Source organism: Erithacus rubecula (genome assembly GCF_903797595.1).
Source record: "Erithacus rubecula genome assembly, chromosome: 14".
NCBI lineage: Eukaryota > Metazoa > Chordata > Aves > Passeriformes > Muscicapidae > Erithacus > Erithacus rubecula.
Genome location: NC_136666.1, coordinates 11,556,736 through 11,579,552, shown reverse-complemented (window position 1 = coordinate 11,579,552; position 22,817 = coordinate 11,556,736). Strand labels below are relative to the sequence as shown.

The 22,817-nt window shown below is 39.1% G+C and overlaps 1 protein-coding gene across 3 annotated transcripts; it reads right to left on the bottom strand.

The window, feature by feature from the left end:
- Positions 1-2: 2 nt before the first annotated feature.
- Positions 3-21,137, bottom strand: USP8 (ubiquitin specific peptidase 8). 3 transcript variants are annotated; one of them, XM_079317985.1, is made up of 20 exons: positions 20,983-21,137; positions 16,369-16,539; positions 15,594-15,738; positions 15,020-15,105; positions 12,336-12,480; positions 11,650-11,707; positions 10,828-10,972; positions 10,388-10,550; positions 9,067-9,211; positions 8,681-8,874; positions 6,943-7,557; positions 5,648-5,737; positions 4,961-5,041; positions 4,317-4,579; positions 3,514-3,726; positions 2,858-3,068; positions 2,298-2,534; positions 1,667-1,809; positions 1,176-1,308; positions 3-952 (listed from the first exon to the last, which is right to left on the bottom strand). In XM_079317985.1, exons 2-20 carry the CDS (start codon positions 16,470-16,472, stop codon positions 767-769), a joined length of 3,357 nt encoding a protein of 1,118 aa, XP_079174111.1. In that variant the 5' UTR covers positions 16,473-16,539; positions 20,983-21,137; the 3' UTR covers positions 3-766. The 3 variants fall into 3 exon arrangements, with proteins under 3 accessions (XP_079174111.1, XP_079174112.1, XP_079174113.1); XM_079317986.1 differs by lacking the exon at positions 20,983-21,137 and adding an exon at positions 17,419-17,436; XM_079317987.1 differs by lacking the exon at positions 5,648-5,737 and having other exon boundaries at positions 20,983-21,130.
- Positions 21,138-22,817: the final 1,680 nt, after the last annotated feature.

The following is a 22,817-nucleotide window of genomic DNA, read 5'->3' as shown; positions in this document are numbered from 1 at the left end:
CATACTTTTAACAGCATATATTTTTAAATAATTTCTTCATTAAGGTTTTTAATGCATGTGTACATGAAAATTTATATTAAAAAATTAAAAAGGGAAATCTTGTTTGTTTAGAATAACTCTGAAGTGCACAAATATTGACAAAAGCTAACAAAAAACAATACAGCTCTGCTTTTTTATTACGTAGTGTTGCAATTACTTAGAGCTGGCAAATAAATGCAATCCTCTGAGTTTTAGAGATTCTCACAAAAAGGACAACATTTTATTATATACATAATTCTGATGTGCAAGTATGCAATCAATATGTACACTTACATTCCTAACTGTTTATATCGTTCTAGAGTATTCACAGTAGAATCAAGCTTAAGGTTAGAAATGTGAAAAGGCCATTAACAGTGAAAGAAAAAAAATAAACCAAGATATGCCTTGGGATTTTAAGACATTTTAAACTACTTGTTAATAGATTTCAGATGACTAAGCTAGAATTTAATTTTGGAGCAGACTAAAAATATAGTTCTTTTTTAAATAAACAGTAATGCAAGTATGCTTGTAAATGGTTTCAGAGATGGCAGCATGACCACAAGCGTTACCCACCAGTCTCTGATTGTTGAGCACTGCGGCGGGCCCGAGCGAGCCCTGCTGGCAGACCCCCTGCTGCAGCCCTCCCCTCCTCCAGCTCTATGTCTGCTCTAGCTCTGCATGTCTACATGCATTCCCAGGCTACTTTGCTCTTGAAGAAAGAGAACCAGTTTCCTTAACCCACATTGCTCTACGTGGCCATATCTACTGCTCGCTGTTCATAGGAAGTATAAAAGAGGATGTAAGCAGCTGAGGATTTCACCGAGGACGCCGAGATCTCAGACACTTCATGGTCATCAAACTTAAACCAGCGCTGCTTTGAAGCATTTTTGCAGTAGGCTGTGTAGTGCCCCCCGTCCAGCCCACCGTAATGATTCTGTGAATGTAAGGCAAGGATTAGTGGCCTTCAAAGCTGCCATTCCTTCCCTGGTTAGGGAAATAATTGACAAAATAAAATTTTTACTAAATCTCAATTGTTCTTTTTAGAATGCAACTTAGTCTTAACTACAATGCAGCCTGGGAGCCTGGCTGACTCACACAGGCTACCCTGAGTCCTCACAAAGTGCAGCTGGATTTTGAAATGTGACATGGTTACTCACCGATACTGAAAACAGATTGTATCTCTTCAAGGAAGTCTTTGGACCAATAACATACTGTGAGAGGTCAAGAGTTTCCAGTGGAAAATCTACTGAAGTTTGAAGCTTTTGTTTCCATCTTCCATCATAGGAAAATCTAGAGAATTAAAATGCATTGTGAAAAGTTACAGGCTGTTCACAAGCTATTCAAGTGTATTAATCATGTTTGTTTGCCCTGTTTTTACCAGAATGTGATCTCAGCTAAAGGCCCCAGCTCTGTTAATGCTTTCCCATGTGTATCTTAGCACAAATAACAAGAGGTCACTTGTGAAAGTGCCTTGGGAATTACAGCTTTTAAAAAGAAGCATCAGATGAAAATAAAATTCTTGCAACATTACAACTGTTAATATATCTATGACCTTCTCTAAGAAAAAATTCTCAGCTGGAAAAATCCAGTTCCATCAAAACCTAGTGATTTCGTCCCAATTAATATTCACCAATCACCATTTCCTTACCGTTTCAAGTGCACAAGAAGAACAGGTGGCAATTTCCAAATTTCTATTTTTTTTGAAGAATCCCTTCGAGTTTTGCAATGGCTACAGTAAAATCTATTGTTATCAGTCAGCTTTTCTTCTTTGGAGAATAATCTAAGGCATTCCTAAAACAAAATACAAACAGAGATTGTGAATGGCAGGTGTTTATGGAAGCGTAACAAAAACGTTTGCTTCCCATTTGGTTGTTAACCTGCATTAGTTATCTGCATCCTACATTAAAATGGGACTGAGGAAAAGTGACTTAAATCTATGTGAGGAAGCAAATTTTGCTGCAGATATTAATTAGCATCCTTAAAATATACAGACAGTGTTTTGTTTAAAACCACAGAATACTTAAATTGTGACCTACTAAAGCAAGTAATAAACATGCTTCTCTTGCAGCTTCAGTATTTCCATCCTGCTTCTAATTTAAAACTGTTAAGGCATTACCTATTTCTTTAAGATTAAAAATAATGCAGATTCAGATCTGTTCATGTTTCAGGTCAGTGCAAATGAAGCAGAATGCTGACCAACCCCTTCAGCAGAGGGTGAGCAGAAGCAGCACCATGATGAAGTCTGCACTCCAGGAGCTGCTCCTCTCCTGTCCCCATACCTGCAGCGTGCACTTGCTGGAGGATGCCAGGGGCAACGACAGGTACATGAAAGCCTCGAAGGTTCGGGACCTCTTGTGACACGTCAGACACTGCACGGTGGATTTGAACTGGCCTTGGAACAGTGCCACAATAATGGACTCGTTGAGCTGTTTGTGTTTGTGCCAGGCTATTTCTGCTGCACTTGAGTCATCAAGGTGATCGTTATTTTCTTCCTTGTATCTTTTCCTGTTGTCAGCCTAGATAGCAGAAGTTTAAATACCACAGCAATATATTAACATATATATAAGTAAGAAGTTTCATCTATTGGCAAGCATATGATTGAATATTTACAAGAATATTTAAACATGTCAGTGTAGCCATCCAGTTCTTGTCTAGTGAGGCTTCTGGCTCCCTCTGCTACCTTAGACCATTTCATACTCAATTCCTACTTTAATTCTGAATACTCATTTCTTTCTGTACAAGGTTGCAGTAACACAATTTTCTTATGGAGTAAGAAGGTATTTTAAAAATTTATTTCTCTTGATAATTTACAAATACATAATTTAAATGTATTGCTTACTTTATTTAAGTCTTCATGCAAGCCATCCATTAAAAAGAGAAGCAATTCTTGGGAGTCCTGTTGGCTATATCCAGCAAATTGGTCATTAATCTTCCCAATTGTAATTTTGAAGTCTTTTGGACTGATATATTTATACTGTCCTGCCCATAAAGCTTTCATTATTACACCAAATTCTTCAGCCACTTCACCTTTATGGCCCAGGAAATTTGATCTAAAAAATGAGACAAAAAAACCCCAACCTGAGCCATTCAAATAACTGGGTTTTAATATTAATGTTTTTAATTCAAGACATGATCCCAATTTAAAATAATTTCTTTAGACAAAGGAAAACTGGCTGTTAGACTGAGTTAAATTTTCATCTATGTCAGCACTGCAATTTGGTTCCATATTCCAGATGGAAGGTACAGCTGTTTTCAGCATGTTTTGTGAACTATTTAAATACTCAGTTTGTTTTAGGAGACTCTAGTACACATGTATTTTATGAATGTGGTGACCATAATTTAATTATCACTGTCCAGTAAAACCTATTTAGTGACACACATGAATTTTAAAAATGCCAAGGTGCCCGAAAGTTACCATTTGTCTCCTGCTTAAAAAAACAAAAAGCCCCACTAAGTGATCTTGAACTGGCTAGGATAAAGATGAGAGATTGTTACCTGTTAATATCAGCTTGATACAAGTTTCTGTTGAAATACTCAGCCAGGTGAGGTGCATTGCACAGACACTGCAATATGGAATTCATGTAGCAAGTGTTCCCTAGATTACGAAGTCCTGTCAGAGCTGGTCCCGATCCCCCAAACACGGGATTAAGATTCCGAATCTGCGATGCAGAGAGCCTGGAAATTTCTGCTTTAGTGTAACAGGCAGGTCTGTAAGCAAGAAATTTTTCAGGAGTCTCAGACTTGACAAAGTTGTGCATATAAACTAACAGACACCACACCTCACCCCACCACCCACAGGGACTGGACCATCCTGCACCAAATATCATTTAAGATATTCAAAACCAGCCAATGCAACAGTGAGAAATCCACATATACTGGCCTATAATGAGGCTGAGTTTTAGGCACCATCAGTTGTGAGATTTAAGGATTTTTTTTTCCCTAATTTCTTTAACTTACAGATGAAGAATTAGCTGTTTAATACACTTTAAAGTCTGAAAACTTGCATTTCACATACTGTCAGAAGACAGTTTTTTAGTACGTTAATATAAATAATAAAACTTAAAAAGCAAATGTCATCCAATTAACAGAAAATTCCTGCTAATACATAACTATTCTATTGATTTCTCAAAGGTAACTGCTCTATACATTGAACTTTTAGCAATGAAATCTCAGTCTATTACTCTTGCATCCTTTCAAACCCACTTGGAAAATAGTAATGAATTTCAGTTGGTTAAACACAAAGAAAGTCCTTTGTGCTGTCACACTGCTTGAGTTGTGATCTAACTTATCAAACATACTTATTGTCACGATTGACAGCGGGAGTTACAGGAATTCTTTTCTTGTCTTCCTCCTGGATGGCTTGTGTTATATCTGGGGATGAGTAGGAGCGCTTGAGTTTGGAGTGTTCTCTCTCCCGTTCAACAGTCACCTTTGGCTTGGCTTTCCGAGTTGGAGGGGTTGATGGAGGAGTGGCTGGAGGAGCCATTTCTGGTGGGTACATCTGAACAGTGTTTGTTGGCGAGTGATAGTAACGATAGGTTCCAGTGATGTCATCCAGGAACTTGGGGAAAAAAACCCAAATAGTTTCAAACCCAAGTGAAAATCCATCATTAACTTACCTATTAATAAGTTCCTATAAGAACAGTAAGAGTTTTTCAGACATTGGGATATTAAGTCGTGGCTGGTCTCAACATTCAATAGATTAAATTTAGTAGAAGGGAGCACTTTCACCAAAATGCCTATTAAACAACAAATACCAGGAACAGCAGATGAACTGTCCTAGTTTCATTAGAAATAACACTAAAATTCAGAAAGTAATGTGTGGAAGTTAAAGGGAAGTAAAAAATAATGAAATAAGATCTAACTTAGAAATAAGACACAACTGACATACAGGACAAAACTACACAAGACAGATTGATTTTCATATCAGAAGAAGAGTTACCTTTACCCAACCTGCAGGCAGCCCTGGGACTATCCTCCCCATTTCCTCACTTCGTGCTCTCATCAATGGCTCCCGCTGGGACTAAGAAACAAAGAGAGAAGTAAGGTATGTACAGGCACCTAGGCAAGGCAACCAGCTGCCTGGGACTCCTCTATGGAGTTACATGATTCAGTGCAAACAGTACAATAAATCCTTGGTTATAGAGAGAAATACAATGTATTGTAATGATAATTTACTATTTTCTACTGCTCAATCTAAACAAAACCCATTTGTTGACACATTCCAAAAAAATCAAAAAACAAACCAACCATTCAGTCTCATTAATGTCTCAAAACTCAATTTTTTCCTGAAGAATCAGGAAACAGTAGGAGCACGTGCTTCTGTTAAACACATAAGGCTGAGCTTTTTTCCCCTCTTAAAGTAGCACTTGAAGGTGTATGTATGAGATGACAAATGTATGGAGAATGCTTGGCAATGCCACCAGAAATACATCAAGACTTCTAATGAAAGTTTCAAGTATTTTTTCATATGAACATGACAAATGAAAAAAAAGCAAGCCAACACTGTGAACATGGCATAGTCTTAAGATGATGACTTTAAAAATTGGAATGAGGTGGAATTTAATATAATAAACATAAAGCATCTATGCCTGATTATTTTGGCTACATACAATACATTTGTATTTACTTTAAGTCTTTCAGTATCTTGTTCAGAATCCTCTCTAAGGGGTCCTGGCTTTTGAGCTCCACTGTCTGGTTGTCCTTTAACCCCCGTTTGCTGCAAAAAATTTTGAGAGAAGGCTTCAATTTTCAGGTCAGTAAAGAATGCTGATAAAGCAGAGTTATACTTTCTTTTTTGGTTGTTAAATACATGTACCACAACAAAGTGGTTAAAGGTAATTTTTATTCTTTCTATATACTATAGGCAATTCACTGGAACAGTTTTTGAAATTGAATGTTGCATTATAGTTTGTTCTCTAGTTTCAACAGCTCAGAAATAAAGTGCAGAAGTTCCACCTATGCTACTTTCCAATCTAAAAGTTGTGGGGGTTTATAATTTGTTGTTAAATTTCTGGCTTTTCTCCCTTTCACTCCTCACTGGTCAAAGCTCTCCATGGAAAAGGCAAACTGTGTAGCAAACATGAATTTGGCTGATCATAGGCCATCATTTTGGGATTATGTGAACTTGCTCTGTCAGTCAAAAGCTCATGAATGACTGTACTAAATTTGCACAGGAAGATTTATTTTTGCTTTCTTGTGCATTTGGATTAAATAAATATCAGAATTTGATCAAATCACAACTGCAATTGCAAAAGCAGAGAAAAACATCCTAATGCATGTTTTTTAGAAGTGGTTTTAAAGACATCTGTTCCACTGTTAGCTTCACAAGTAGCTCCTATTTTATGATCAGATGATTTGTACATTGATAAATTCTGCAATTTTTTCCAAGAATGAAGAAAGAAAGAACTGTAACACTGCTCCCTTCCCTCCAAGGCTTGGAACTGGACCATTTTCAGCAAAAATCCCAGATCAGAGTGCCAGGTAACAAAATCCTGTTCTGTCAGTGTTTCTACAGCTGGGGGCACTAAAGGGTTCCTTATACTCCATTATGTCCCTAACATCACATAAAGTACCAAGCTGGTACAAGAGATAAAATACCACCAGGCTTCTATTTTTGATACAGAGGGTTGTAGTCTATGAACCATCATCCCTTCTAGCTGCATGTGAGTGGGAAGTTATATTATCCTGTGGGGATTTCATGCTGCCCACCTACAGGAAAGAAACAAGCTTGTCTTAGGAAAAAAATATCTATTTGTGTCTTGGTTTCAACTCTCTCCTCTACTTTTATGTAAAAAGTAACTTTTATGTAAGAAGGTCTAAATAAACATCCAATTACATACATCAAATTGCTAGGTTAAAACTAGACTATTCAAACAGATTTAACTAAGTACTTCACATTTGATGATTTTTTTTTTCACTAACCTTGCCTGGAACAGTCACAAAGGTCTGAGATGCATCACCCAGTGCCCGTTTCTGTGTTTCTGGTGTCCGAGTTCCCTTTTCTCTTTCATCCATGGATATTTTGTCTATCTCGATCCTTTTTGCACCAGTGTTTTCTGGTTCATTTTTATTTTGCTTTTTTGCTTCTACTGCTTCTCTGTGTGCTCTTTCTTGTTCCTTTTCCTCCTGTTCTCTTTTTATTTGTTCCTCCCTCTCCTTCTGCTCTCTGTCCTCCTTTGATTGCTGTAGCTTTTCTCTGTGTTCCTTTTCCTTCTGTTCTTTTGCATTTTGTTCTTGTTCTTTTTCTTTTCGTTCTTGTTCTTCTTTTTCTCTCCTGAGCCTCTCTTTCTGTTCCTGTTGTTGCCTCTCCCGCAGTTCCTTCTCCCTCCTGTTTTTCTCTAACAAAGCAGCAGTTTCTGCATGGACCTGACTTTTTTCCTCTTCTGTCAGAGTGCCCCTTCCATCACGCACAGGCTTTGTGGAGCGGTCTGGAACTATTCTTCCATTCTCACCAGCCTGGCTGTCACTGACTGCACTTGGAGATTTTGCTCTGTTATCACCAAGGATTTTTAGTGAAGGCTTTTTAGAACGATCCACCTGTAACACAGGTGCAGAACACAGACTGTAGAACAATTCACTACAGCTATTACTACTCTCTTAGCTAAGCTTTTCCTATGTGAGATTTGTAAGAGAATAAAGATGATATCAAATTAAGCTCTGTCAGAGAGAGTGATCTTTCATTACATCTGCTCATTCAAACTGCTTGTCAGTAAAATTAGGCATTCATTCCAGGTGTGAACTAATAAACACGCCCTAAAGAACAATAAGGACAGCATTATTCACTGATTACCACAACCCTCTATTGCTGAGCTTTCAAAGGTGAACATTTTAGGGCAATCAGGCAGCTTAATTTGGACTTGGCTCTCTCAATCATGTGACAAAGCACATGTTTAAGGCAGATCTGCTTGATGGGAAGGGGGATTTAAGAATAGCTTATGGTCAGATGCTGCTAGTAGGTTGTTTTTGATGCTGGAGTGAATGTTCTGAAGAAATAAAGAACTCATCTGGTTCAGGGACAAACCAAAATAAGGTATTTAAATTTTGCAGTATAGGGTCTCCTGAATGAAATCTATGTTAAAGGCTGTATCTAGAAGGTTGAAAGTAAAGCCCTTTTAACCATGTCTCCTTATTTTAGTATAAGAACTCTGCAAAAGTGTTTTTATTAAGTTTTATTCACATGGAAGGAAGAAACAAATTCCTATACTTTCATTATTGGGCCCAGAGTGACAAAACACCTAAATGTTTTATTATCTGAAGGAAGATACAGTAGCTGGAAATCAGACCAGTGGAATAGCCAAGGTAAGCCATGGCTTAACTATCCTTTCTGTACTTCATACTATGTGCTTCTTGTAGAAAGTTTTGTTTATAACCTTTCTGAATTAGTGATCAATTGCTGACCTTGAATTTCTCACATGCTCACATAAAAACATTTATGAAAGGTTTTGCTATTCTGTTAAGTGTATCTAGTTTTACAGAATTCTGTGATCAGTTACCACAGCTTCACAGACCACCAAGAGTCTCTGTACCAATATACTCTTGTAAAAGGCTTCAACAAATGTATTGAGTATGTTTGCTTGTGGATTTAGTTTTGGGTGTGGTGGGTCTCTTAACAGATTAACCATATACTGACTGAAAAAAAGAGACAGCTCAAAAAGCTTACCTCAGGGATACTTCTTGTAACTGACACTGGATTAACTACAAAGGGACTGTCAGATTTTGGAACAGCAGCATCCTGTATGTTTGGTCTGCTAAGTGATTTTAGTCGCTCTTCCAAATTATCTCCCATTTCTTCATTTTCAGCAACAACAGGAGGCACAGGAGCTGGCTCTTCCAGAGATGGATATGTAAAATCCACTGCAGGGAGGGGAGGACAGGAGGGAACCATAAGAGAACTCTCAAAATAAAACCACAAAAGTAAAATAAAACCCCCATTCCAACCCAAAATTTAGTTTTTAGTCAGAACAAGACTTTAAAAAAAAAAAAGCCCTGAATGAATGAAACTCCAGTAACTACAAATGTTTGGTGGGTATGATCCTTTATACTTACAAGAAACAGTCACTGCTTCAGTCCTGCCATGCTGGGGTGGAGTCACTCTAGCATTAGTTGTATACTGGGGAAAACAAAGGAGCCAGTTTTCATAACCTCCCTCTAGAATTAAAGGTTCATTCTGCAGGATGGTTTTGCTTTCCCACTGTATGGAAAAAAAGTTTAAAGTTAATTGATTTAAAAAATAGAATGGAAACTTTTAGAAACTAATAGTGTTGTTGAAATTTATGTGCCTAGTCATTAAATTGAGAGATTGTTTTTGAGATTTTTAAACAAGCATTAAAGAGGTTGCAAAAATATGAATCCTCTCTGTATTTGGAGAATGCCCAGCACTGTTGGGTTCCTGGCTCTGCCTACAACAGGGTGTGAATATTTCCAGTACAGAAAGAACCACTTACTGCTACTTCACATAACAATCCTCCATGCAGAAAAGTATTTTTATTACAGTATTTGCTTCAGTTTCTTATCTGGTATGTTTGCTGAGGGATTAGTGATTTAGAAAGCATAACATTGACTTTCTGAAACCCCTTGAGAGTTCAAGCTTCAGCCTGCCCTCTTCCTGATGTCCTCAGTACATGAACAAGACATAGACAGTTTAGAGAATAGTCTGTAAAGCAATAAAGAGGGAGAACTGCCTGACTACCTCTGAACCTCAATCCTGAATGTCAAGGTAACAGAAAGATTTGCAGTCTTTCACAAGAGCCACTGCTATACAGAGAAGGGACAATACAGCCCATAGAGAGTTTGACTCAAAAATGTTTGGCATCTACTCACTGTGGAGTCTATGAGCTTCCTGCACTGATGAAACTCAAACTTAAATTAATGTTTACCTAAAAGTTATATTCAATAATGCAGAAAAGTTAACTGTGCTGGAAATATTTCTGGAGCCTCCTTCATTACAGCCCTTCCATTGTAGGAAGTACCTGGCTGACAGGACTGCAAAGTAGGTGGCCAGTCTGTTCCCAGGGATAAGGAATTACTTTTGCTAGTACAGGAGAGAGGGTGACTGTTCCTGGTAAACAGGACTAAAAGTACTTTCCCAAATAACTCTGTCAGCCAAGAAATCTAAGTTGATGAGCTGCTTGTTGAGGAGGTGAGTTGAGTCACTCTGCTGTTTACCTGTTTAATAAATGATACTGTCATCTACCAGAGCACAGTGTGAAACTTCAAACTTCACTTCTGCTGTCAAAACAAGCATCCTTGAAAACTCAGCCAACTGAAATGTCATTAAGGCCTCCATAAACTTTGTAAATCTAAGTGCTTCAAGACCTTATTTACTAAGATGAATTAATTAATGCATTAAAATATGGAATTTGCCAACCTTAAAAAGTGCATCTTTCAGGCTCTGAAGAGTTGTTCCCAGCTTTAAGTCTTCAGCACAACTAAACCAGTCTAGCAGTATAACATAATGGAACTGTCCTCTCCTCTTCCATGCATCTCTAGAATCCTCTGGGAGTCTAGCTTCAATGAGATTAGCAGTATCTCTGAAATGTATTAACATGCTCTTAAAGATTCATGTACAAGTAACATTGTGTCCAACAATACATAATTCACACATGTTTATGGGCTTGGATAAAATAAATAGGCATTGTCTTTGTTGGAGTCAGTGAGTTAGGGCAGTACATGCAAGAACAGAGCTGTGCAGATACATCTCACCCACTGGTACACAGCAGGGATTCTGACACTAGGTGTGCAAGCTTTAAAAGCATGTAATTTTTTAGAAAATGAAATATTTCACTCTCATTTAACATCACGTCTTACCCAGGATGGATAGCTTCTTCTGGGACACTAATGGATTTTGGAATACAGGATTCCTGATAATCCTTCAATTTTCGAGCATCCATTATAAGCAATTCAATATTTTTGTCTGACATCATTGCAAACAGTTTCTCAGGTGTGACTGCTCCTTGAAAGAGAGAAGGAATTACATGTAAGAAGCTACATTATAAATGAAGATAGCTATGAATGGCTATGGTATCTGACTGGTGCAATCAAAACTGCAAACAGATAAAATAAAACTAATAAGTCTTACAAAGTCATAGAGGTCCACACTGTAATGTGGACCTTCTGCTCCCACTGCTGCAGTGAACAGCACCTGATCTGTTACTGTGGTCTCATCATTTAAATCAAGCTATATAGGCAAACAGTTTTGAACTATATGTTGCAGATGTTCCTCTTAAAAACTCTAGAGAACATTTTATCATACTCATTACAAGAACAAAAAGCAGAAGGTTGAGAGGAAAGGAAAAATTTCATATTTAACTGAGTAATCTGTCATATTTCAGCCTTGCCTATCAACTGCAGAGCTGTTTTTCTTTCTAACCTGACCACTTCAGGACTAGTTCAGCTTTAATTACTGAACAGTTGAAAAACTAGCTACAGCTTTCTATGTTTATGAGAAGGCTTTAATGTAGAGCTTAAATAATTACTGATTTGTTATAACAGAAATTCAGGATGCTAGAATTTCATCAAAATATTTTAATTGTGAAATAACTCCTGAGAGAAGAACTGCAGCTGTGAGGTGATTAGTGCACAGTTATACAGAAACCTTTTCCACATTTGTGTGAGCACTGTATCTCTTACCACTCAGGCTATCAGACTGATCCTTTCTTTCCAGTGAATGCTTTGTCTCACCATTAATCTGTATGATAAGGGGGAAAAAAAAGTTTAGCATGTAATACTCAGAACTAAGGTAGCCAACAGACAATGACTCTCACAGAGCTTCAAGGAAACTGGCAGACAGTTAAGCCACAGGAAGAAACACAACACAAGGAAGCTGCTTCTGAAGATGTGCTGACAAATGTATTCAACAGACACTAAGGCTGCTGCCCTGCCTAGACAGAAAACAGTTTAAAAGGTAATACAGCCTAGGAAACCATCATTTACCAGAAGAAATTCTTGAAGTATTTGTTGAGAATTAACTGTTTTCATACTACTGCTAAAAAATCAACCTTCCCCACAAAAGGGAGATGTTATCCTTAAAATCAGTTTGTCATCTTGGATTTCTTGCATGTAATTCTTGCTCTAATTCTAGCTTAAAACAGAATCTGACTTTACCATAAAGCTCAGTCTATCTTATACAAGGCTTGGAGGCTGCTAGGACTTCATGTATTCCAAAGAAATGTCAAAGAAAGGTTATGGAGAGTGTAAGTTAATTCAAAAAACCCCCAACTTTGTTCTGAACTGGAAATAGCTACTAGTAGAGACCAAATTCTAGATTGAAACTATACATTCAGACTGAATTAGAGTTTGTAAACATCTTCACTTACCCTTTGGCTTTTTCCTTTGGAATCCACAGCACTTTCTGAGGAGTTTTTGGCTGAGCTCTTTCCATCATCTTTTGGTTCTTGCTTTTTCTGCAGCTCTTGTCTGTCCCTCTCTTCAAGTTTTTTCCGAACTTCAGCTTCCTCATATCTATTGGGGGGAAAAAAATGCCTTTTTTCAATATAGTTGTTTTGGCTAACCATGGATTATTAATATCAAAATCACTAAGTCTTCACTCAAAAATCTTAAAAGAAGTATTTAGAGTTTTAAAAAGTTAAAGTATTATCAGCTTTTGTATTCCAACAAACTCCATCTTGCTTCCAAACTCCATCTTACTTCCTAACTGTGTGGTCTTATTTCTCCCACTTTTGGCTTGGTTTTCTTATTGTTAAATCTTGGTTTGAGTCCTATTACAGAACCACTGATTGCAAAGCTAACTTTTTCTTTAAACCTGAGGTCATGGTTAGCTATGGTATCTCTGAATGTTTTTCACTTTCCACAGTAAAGGGTAGGTACTGGTGAATTACAAGTAAACTCCAATATATTACAACAGTCATCCCAGGTATTTTATTTCATTTTGCAATGGAGCCAGTGAGGAGTTGACTCAGTTATCTAAATTGGCTTTTTCTGACAAGTTGGATCAGAACTAATTATACAGTAATCACCTTCAGAATGTAAGTTGCTTCCATGATGTGCTCACCTGTGTGCCTGGTACTTGTCTCAAACACTGGGCCTACAGGGAAGCCAATGCAAGAACTGTGTTCACTCAGGAGTTTTGGGGGATGAGGCCTTGCATACAGCTGTCCTTTCCATAAAGCCTCAGACTTGAAAATTACCCTCCCAGCCTTTCACCACTGGAAGGGCAATCATGGTATTGTAAGCCAGTGATCTCCAAACTGCAGTTTTCAGGTCACCCACTGGAGATTTGTACAGTCCTATCATTGTTCAATAGTATTCACTTACATTTAATACAGCTGAGAAGTTTAAGTATTACTAATATCATAAAACAACAACAAAAAAAAGAATGCTTGACCTAACAATTTGGATGACTGAACCAAGAAGTAAAACATGAACACAGAACTGTGTTAGTAAGTGCTCATTTTAACTAGATGTTGCATAATGAGGGTTAAAATAACAATGACAATACAGCTGGGTTTCAGTTCAGAAGTACTGGCTTCATAACCTAGATCATTCAATCAAATTCCACTTCCAAGCCTACTGCACTAATTGCCCAGTAAGAGAAGGAGGCAGCAAGTCCTTAATTCTTATTTTTTAAATAGGCTTCTTGATTTGGTACAGGCATTGTAACTTAGAACTGAGCATTTTGTTCCCACAATGAGTTAATGACACTGAAGCATATTTCAGAATTTAGTTTAATTTGGTCAGTATGAAATATTTACCCATCAATTTGCCATTTATAATTCTGAAGCACATAGTAGGTCATTCATGTAAGCATTCCTGCCCCTATACAAGTTTCAGCAGCTCCACTTTTAGTTAACAATTAACATTTAAACTATTTGCTGGCCTACTGCCTGGGGAAGAAATTATACAAATAATTTCCTTGAAACTACTTCTGTAGTTACACAGGACTCATGTTTCATTTCTGTTACCTTTAAATATTTACACATTTTGAGTAGTTAAAAGTCACCACATCAACTTAAAAACTTCGGTCCTTTCATAAAAAGATGTAAGTTGTTTAAACAAGTCTCTACATTTTGGGTTTCTCTGATTCTATCAATGTTTACTCTTAGAGTGAATTTGTAGCTCACTTAAACAAAGAAAATTTAAAGATTGTTTCATACAGATGGCATGAGACATCTTTGCAAAATCCCTCTTCACATACATGTAACTACACTCACGATTCACCTAAACTAACTTTATAGATTTAGCACTTTGGAGGGCATAAAATACACTTTCTCAAGAATACTTGGGAAGAGGAGACTGGGACATGACACTTGTGAAGGGAAATGTGCCCAGCTACAGAGAGAGAGTTAAATGAGTGAGAAAGAATTGCTAAGGATGCAAAAAGCAGAGAAGGCTGGACGCAAGAACTACTGTGCTAAATATCACCTAAAGATAGACCCCACCTTACAACTTCTTACTAACACAATCTCATGGCTTGTGGCACTAGGATGTAACTTGACAGCTGTCAATCAGGTACTCAAAAGTGCATTCCATTTATATGGCTGCAAATGGCAGAGGAAAAGTGTGGCTAAAGAATCAAAGCTTGGTGTTTCTTAGTGTAAACTACATCCAGACTAAGGGGACTTTGTAACATATCTGATTATTAGGAACATTCATTAATATATTTGGGTTCAGATGACCTTAAAAGGTTGAGGAGGAAATTGCTCTTAATCATTGATCTCTATGTATATGTACTTCACACCTTATGGTTTCTTTTTATTAGTCAATATCAAAACTAGGAGACAGTGTAAACAAACCAGTTACCAGGAATTGGCAGTGTATAAAATGAAAAGTTATTGGAGTGTGTGGCAGTGAAAATTGGCAGTGAAAATTATCACTAGTAAAAGATTTCTGGGAATAAATTTAAGCACTAAAGAGTTTCAGGTACCTATGGTTTACTAAAGTGCAATTGCTTACTACTAAATAGCATGAAAACCTGCACTAGGCACAGGTACAGGCTTGAGGTATAAGGAACAATGTCTTAGCCATCAACAGTATTACATACCTGAGTTTAAGGCTGTCTGACAGTATTTCAGCTTCATCAAGAGCTTTTTTTAAGTTTGTAGGTCCCAGAATTGAATGAAAATAATCCTAAAATGACAAGCATCATATCACATAAATACACACCTTAACTATGCCTACTTCTAAGCATGTCAAGAGTCACTAATGTATGGAGAATTTATAATGATATTAGTGCCAACAAAAGGAATTGGATATTGAATCAAAATATTTTCCATTCAAATATGAGTTTGTAAGTAAAATTGTTTTAATAGCACTAATAAATAAAGGCTTGACAATGCAATTTCATTTAAAAAGTCTGACTGGTAAAAACTACAAGAATACCTTTCCATGAAAAAATATTCACAGATCTGACAATTTATATAGTTCATACACTAAAAGAAAACGGTAAAAAAATTAACATCACATTTGTCAAAAAAAAACAGGAAAGAAAAAACAGCACCATAAGTGAGACAGTTTACTTAATATCAATGTGATCCTTTGAATGTGCATTAGTGTAATTCTCTGTACTTCTCATACTTTGGCCAGTGCAGAAGAGATCAGTCAGAAAGCTTTTATACCTGTTGCTGCTTAAAATCAGGTCTCTTTCTAATAAGGTTATAAACAGCCACATATTTCATATATAGGATGTAAGCTTTTTCTTCATCTCCATCCAGTCTGCTTTCCTCTGCTGCCTTGAAAATCTTAAGGGCACTCTGCACATAACTGAAACCAAAAAAGATAAAGCACATAATTGTTGACTTGTCCTCAAGCACCTTTTCGTTATAAGATGCCATCTTAAATGCTTACAGACTTCACCCATATATGAAGCATTTGATTTTACCACCTTAATATAAAGCTTTCATTAAATATGAATTGCAATCACATTCCTTCAAATAAAGCTTGTCTTTGCTAGTTTGTTTACCAGCCTTATTTAAAGTCTTCCATAATTAAATACCATAGTGAGATATGGAAAAAAGTACTCTTCCCTTTTAAGAACAACTTTTTTCCTAGGAAAAACTAAGTCAGAGTTAGACAAAATTAAACATTTTATTGTCTAAAAATGCTAGAGGCAAAGCATTCAAACACTTGCTAAAGGTTTTATCTTTTACAGATTTGCATTTATGTAGCCTTTCCTCTAAGTATGCAGATTTTCATGGGCACTGTCCAAGTCATGTTTTGCCAGGTGACCTTCTGAAGGCAGTAAGCACATCCAATGTGACAGTTTAGAGTCATACCTAAGACTACTGAAGATTTTATATGTAGCAGAAATAATGAAGGAAATTTAGATCCACAACATATTTGTTCTGATACCACTAATATTTTAAGTATTAATTAAAAATCAATTATATATACCTTTTTGTACTGGTCTTTTCAGGTTTTACTTCTGTCTTCTTGTTGAGATCTTTCAATGAAGTAGAGAGGTACAGCTCCTTAGGTACAGATGCCACAGCAGGCATGTTAATATTGTTACTTATGTCCCTTCTAGGATGTTACTGCTTCTTAGAAGTCTTTATCAATATTTTTCTGTAGGAGGAAAAAAAGGTAGGAAGAGCCATATTATATTCCAATTACTTTTAGTACAGTAGTTATAGTTACCTGTGTAAGCTTATTATCTATTTTATCTCACCTTATGTGAGCTAGCAAACAGAGTATCAAAACAATAAATGGTATAAATTAAACCTCCCAAAGTGACAGTATTATTTGAAATCACTTCAGGTAATTGATAAGAATGTCCAACAATATGGTGCTAACAGGAAAATAAAAAAAAAAGAAATGCTGACTCATGAATGTTCGAAATCATCATATACAGCAAATTTATTCTACTGAAATGCCAGCAAGAATATTATCAAAGATTAGCTGAGTCCTCTGTACTCTGCAAATACACACTACCCCCCTTTGAAAAATGACTTCTAATGTCTTGCTAAGAGATAAGCTGGGAACAGGAAGGATGCTACCATTAAAGTCAATTGCAAGGTCTTGGACATTCTATAGGTCTTTAATTCCTTGGTGCCATTGACTTTGTGCTTTCATTGGGAAGTGCTCTCCAGGCAGCCATGAAACAGTTAAGCAGTTTGGTCACAAGGGACTGTTACATCATGTTATCTGAGACAGGAAGTCCATGGAGTCTCCTACAGACAGTCTAACCAGAACTTTGCATCTAGTACAGTGAGCTGTTTTAGCCTTGGGGTGGCAGAGAAGGAATTGAGATATTAAGATGTGTGTGATACTGAAGGAATTAAGGGGGACTCAGAAGAAAGACACCCAAATTATATTAGCAAGTAAGTTATTTCCTAGTAGAGAAAAGCCACATGGCTTTTGAGAAGATGAAAATAGAGCACTTCCCTTTCACTCTCCATGTGATGAACAGCATGACAAGTGAGACCAAAAGAAACAGCCAGTGACCTCAGAGGGAAGCTTCCCCTGACCAAATTGATCAGTAGCTGACTGCCATGGAATGAGGCAGTCCCAATTTCCCTCCCTCCTTCTCATGCTGGTCTGGTATTTCTCCAACCCCTTATTGAGCAAATTCAGCCTGCTGAAGAAGCAGAAAGGCTACACAGCTTGTGCAAGGGCAGCAGTTGGCATGTGCAGTCAAGAATGAAAAGCTAAGGTGGGAATGGGATCCCTTCCCAAGGCTCATAGCTGTTGTACTCCTTGGAGTATTACTGCACAGAGTACTGCTAGGTTGACTATTGTTGGCCTAGGAACTGCTAGTCAGACAAAGACACTAAGTTAACACTAACTTTTGGTTTAAGGTCTGATATGCCAAGGTCAGACTAAACAATACTTAGTAAATTATCTTACTGCTTGAACATGGATGCTGTAGCTGCTAACTTCCAAGTAGGTATCAGCTTTTTAAAACTGAAAAATTTGTTTAAAATCTCCTCTTAGGAGATTAATTTCCAGATAATTCTATAAAGTAAGTAACAAAGTCCTCAGATTCTACCTTTAATACATAAAATTAAATATCCCATCTCCTATCTTGTTCATCTTAAAACATTCTCTTTTCTATATGATGCGTCATACATTCAACTGTAACTTTCAGGGAGATAATTTGTCAGAACTGCATGCAGTAGAAACAAAACAGGCACCCCCTGCTCCAAAGAAGACCTTTCCAGTATAAAAGCCTTTTAGCCTTAAACCAAGATACTTTTTGCAACCTCACAGAGGCTTCACTCTCATTAAGATTTTAGTATTACTCGTCTCATTCTACCTTCAGAGCATGTCTTTACCTGGCTTTTTTTTCTCCATGGAACTGTAAATAGACTTTCCTTTGAAGCTTTAAGTCCTTTCCAAATATATCTTCAATGTTTGCTCTATTATGTAACCAGTATTTTCTTAATCTTAAGTGGCAGCATTTGCTTGTGCCCTGTCAGAATATTGTAACTAAACACGCAGTCTGAATAAGATATGCACACAGCATTAGTGCTGTGTTCATGTGAGGAAAAAAAAGCTCAAGATTATGTGGAAGATGAACCATTTAATGATGTCAGTAAATTCTCAAGTGTTGCTGACACACCTTGAAAAGGGCAGATCTTCTGGAACATCATCTATACAAATGCAGAACCAGTAAATAAAAGCCAGCTCTGAGCTTTGGCAAGAAAGAAAAATTGTCTTTTCACATTTTCCTATGGTGACTAAGTTATAATTGCAGATCTTTAAACTGCTATGCAAGTTCACTGCTGAACTTTTATTTTCCGATTAATTTTTTTTTTAAATATGAGCTTCTAGCTACAGTATCTGATGAATGAGATACTCTTTGACCTCCCACAGCACCACAATTCATATAATATCCTGCAGTGGAATGAGTAAGAATGGATAAGGAAAAACATTTTCTTAACTTTTAAAAAAATCAAATTCTCAACCACACAATCGAAATACACACAGCATATGTCATAAGTTGATATGAGATCTCAGTTGCAGTTTCTAAGTCATTCTTTTATACAGAATCTTAATTTTGGATCTGTAACTAACATTTGCAGGTTTATGCATCACAAATCCCCTAACTGGATTTTAGTTACTACAGAGTGACCATTGTTGAACTGCTCAGTCTTAGCTCATAAGGACTCTTGAAATTTCTTAAGCTTCTACTAAATTTTAAGATGTACTTTACCTTGATTTTTTCCTTATACTCAAATGAATATGGTTTATTTCCTTCATTTTTGAGCAAGCTTTGAGAAGACTATGATATCAGAGGCCAAATCAGCTCCTTCATTGATAAATACTGCCATCTGATTTTGAACGCAATTTTTTGCAGATATCTCACTCCTAACTGGCCTAGTCTCATGGGAGCAATCCAGAAAAACCCAGTTGCACAAAGGCAGTTTGGAACCAGTCAACATAAAAGAAAACTAGATCATAAAACTGTGAATAATACAAGGGACTGAAAAAGTTGTAATAGCTAAATCTACTATTAGTCAACCCTGTGAGAAAGAATAAGCAACCTATTTCAGGTTTGTCAACTTTTTTTCCTTAAAAATTAAGATCAAACTCAAAACCTGTGACCTTTTCTACTTCCAGCTGAAGTATTATCTCTGGCTCCTTTTTCATACCTATGACTGCTGAAAACCAGGCTAATATCCCAAAAATGTAAGTGAAGTCATGCTCCTATGTTTATGTGCATTTGACATACTTTGAATGGATAGTTTTACCCTGACAGGGAAACATACCTGTTGGTAACAGGTTTTTCAACATCTAATTATCATGCCAGTTGTACTAAGGATATGAGTAAGCTTTAAGTGGAATGACTACAGAAAGAACCACGCACAGAAGCAGGTACACTGCAAGCAGTGCACACACCAACACATTGTGAAATACTGACACAAGTGCTGTGCATCACCAATTCATGTACGTAATAAAGTATTCACTTATTTTTGTCTCTAGCACTTGAGAAAATGAGAAATGGATTTGTCATGAACATTGTTACTTGGTTTTCTCAGAATTAAGTTTTAATGTCTGCACTTAGTACACAAGAGTTGGTTATGTTATCAGTGTGAATCTAGAGGTTGAGAATTTTACGATGATTGATTACACAATCAATCAGCATATTTAGTTCTGTAAGTCCTCTAGCTCTCTTCCAGGCTCTGGTATTTTTAATACTACAGGCCTTGGTCCTGTAACCTAATGTGCACAGGATGATTATAACCATCGGGGCTTCTATGGCAAGCTCATTCTGCTCAGAGAGAGTACCCAAACTTTCACCCTTCTGGTGCCACCGTCACCAGGGCAGTAACACATCAGGGTCTCTCCAGCCACGAACCCCGCTGCAGCTGCACCAGCCTCGCAGCGACCCTCCACGCAGTGAGAAAACCCATCCAACAGCTTCACTGATGCCGAGGGGAAAGAAACACACTCTAAAGTTTCTGCAAAAGAAACACACTGGATTTTCTGCAGGAAGTTTAAAAGTTATTCTATCTAAGTAAAACCACAAATAGTTCCACTTCTTATGTAGATAAAACAACATTTGCAATGCGTAGGCAAACAGCAGAGGTGATAAGAAGCCGGGGAGGTGACAGAGAAGCAGAAAACTCCTCCAAGTTTGGAAGCGGGCGGTCAATAGCGCTGCGGCGGCCCGGCCGGGCTGTGGCAATCTCCATGACACCGCAGCTCGCCGGCCGCAGGAGTGCGGCACTCTGGGAAGCGCCGCTTCCCTGCCATCTTCCTCCGGCCGCTCTCGGGCTCGGCAGCGGCTCCCCCGGCCCCGCTCGCTGCGCACCCCGGCCGGGCTAAGGCTGGGGACTGCGGGCCGCCCAAGGTCACAGCGCCGGCTCCCCGCCGGGCCAGGCCCGATTCTCGCCGCGCCGCCCAGACCGGCTCCCCCGTCCCGCAGAGCCCCTCGAGAGCCGCTCCCCCCGCACGGCGGGGCTGGGCCCGGGGATCCCTCCAAGGGCGCCCGTCACTGCCGAGTCCCCCTGCCCCGCAGCCTCGCTCCGCACCGGCCCAGAGCCGCCCCGGTCGCGCACTCACCGCCGCGGGGACTCGCTGCCTCCGCCCGCCGGCCCGGGGCAGGCCCATGTCCGAGCGCGGCTGCCGAGGAAACGCTACGCGGCCATGGCTGCTAGGGCGGAACTCGGCGGCGTCCCTCCTTCCCCGCTTCCCTCCCTCCTGCCGGGCCTCCGCTCCCCGCGGGGGCGGGGACTGGCTCGGCCCTATCCGTGCCGCGGGGCCGGCTCGGGCCGCGGCGGGCGGCCCCGGCTCTGCCGCTGGCCTGCGGGCCCTTGGGGCGGGCAGGGGATCCAGACCCACACCCGCCTGGAGCTGCCGCGGGGCGAGGGGGGGGGGTTCTGGGGCGGTGTGAGGGCAGGGAGACGCGGGTGCCCCGGCCCAGCAGCACCGCCCGCCCCGGGGGCGCTCCGAGGGAGCGCTCGGTCCCCCCGTGCCCCGCCGGGCCTGCCTCTGCCTCGGGACATTTGTTACCGTGGACAAGCCACTAAGAGCGGGCTCTGGGGTCTGTCACATTCTGTAGGGCATCGCAGTGTTTGTGTGAGCTGTTAAAGTGGCTCACTACACTGTGCAATCCGGTGTGGGAACGTGAGACATCTCTCTTTATAAAAATACCTATTTTTAGGCCAGAGAAAACTGGATTGAAAGGGGACGCTCCAAGTTTCCCGCTGCTGACAGTGTTTTCTGTGTACCCTGTGTTACTACGAGCACCGTACCTCGGGGATGGCAGGTATGTGTGGATGTGCTGGTACAGTCGTGCTGGGAGAAGGGGAGAGGCTGGTCGTGCCACGGAGATCTCACACAAACGGAGGAGGCTCCGTGCTGCCAAAGTCTTGGCCTGTGCCCCAGCTGTGCTGCAGAGTGAAGGGATTCAACAACTACATTTCAACCTGGTACTCAGTTTTGCCAATGGAAATGTCTTGTGAGCTGAAGCAGTTTCTATCAGTGACTTGAAACAGGGAGGTCTTGGAGTCTAAACAGGGAAGTTTAGAAAATGTGGAGATGCCTGCCTCCACAAAGCCTTCCATACTTCTGATTTCTTGCCCAGGAACCTGGACTGTATCACAGCACCTAGTGGTACAATAATGTTGGTTGGTACGGGGCATATGAAAGGCTCAAACAATTTCTCCTTTGCAGTGTGTGTGGGTGATCAGGCATGTGAAAGGTACTGGGAGAAATGAGAACAGTGCTATGTCTTCTGTATTGTGTAAAAGGTTAATACCAAAGTAAGTCAATAGATTCCAACAACTCTAAGCTGAACTTAATAACACCATGTTCTTGTGTGTGCCTTTTCCACATCTGCTATATGTGTCTAGCCAAGGTGGGTGATGCCAGAAAGTGACTACAAGATGTAAGGGGTAAGTCCACTGATGTCAGAGCTTGGGATGTGTACAAATTAATGATGACTCTCATACTCACTGCTGTCCAAACTGGACTCAGAGAATCCCTTTGATTGTTTCTCTTATATTAAAAAATTGTGTGATACAATCTGTGATCTTGCTTGCATGGGCAAACCCCAGCCATATGTAGAAAAGTGCTGGGGAGGAGTTGCCTGTGCAATTAGCTTTTCCCCACTCCAGAGCTTGTTAAAACATGCTAATAATGTTGATTACGTTATAACATGCTGTGATTGCCTCGGGTTAGAACACATTTTCCTATCAGCACGTATGTTCTTGTGTAGCAGTATTAAATAAATAAAGAAAATAATTTTAAAGAGTAGAAATTGGTGTGCTTTTTAGTAGAATTAGATTATTATTTAGTAGTATTAGACTATTTAGCTAAAAAAATTTACATCTTCTAAAGTGGGGTAAAATAGAAACCAGGTACTTTACAGATGTATTTGCCTGTATCAGACATGC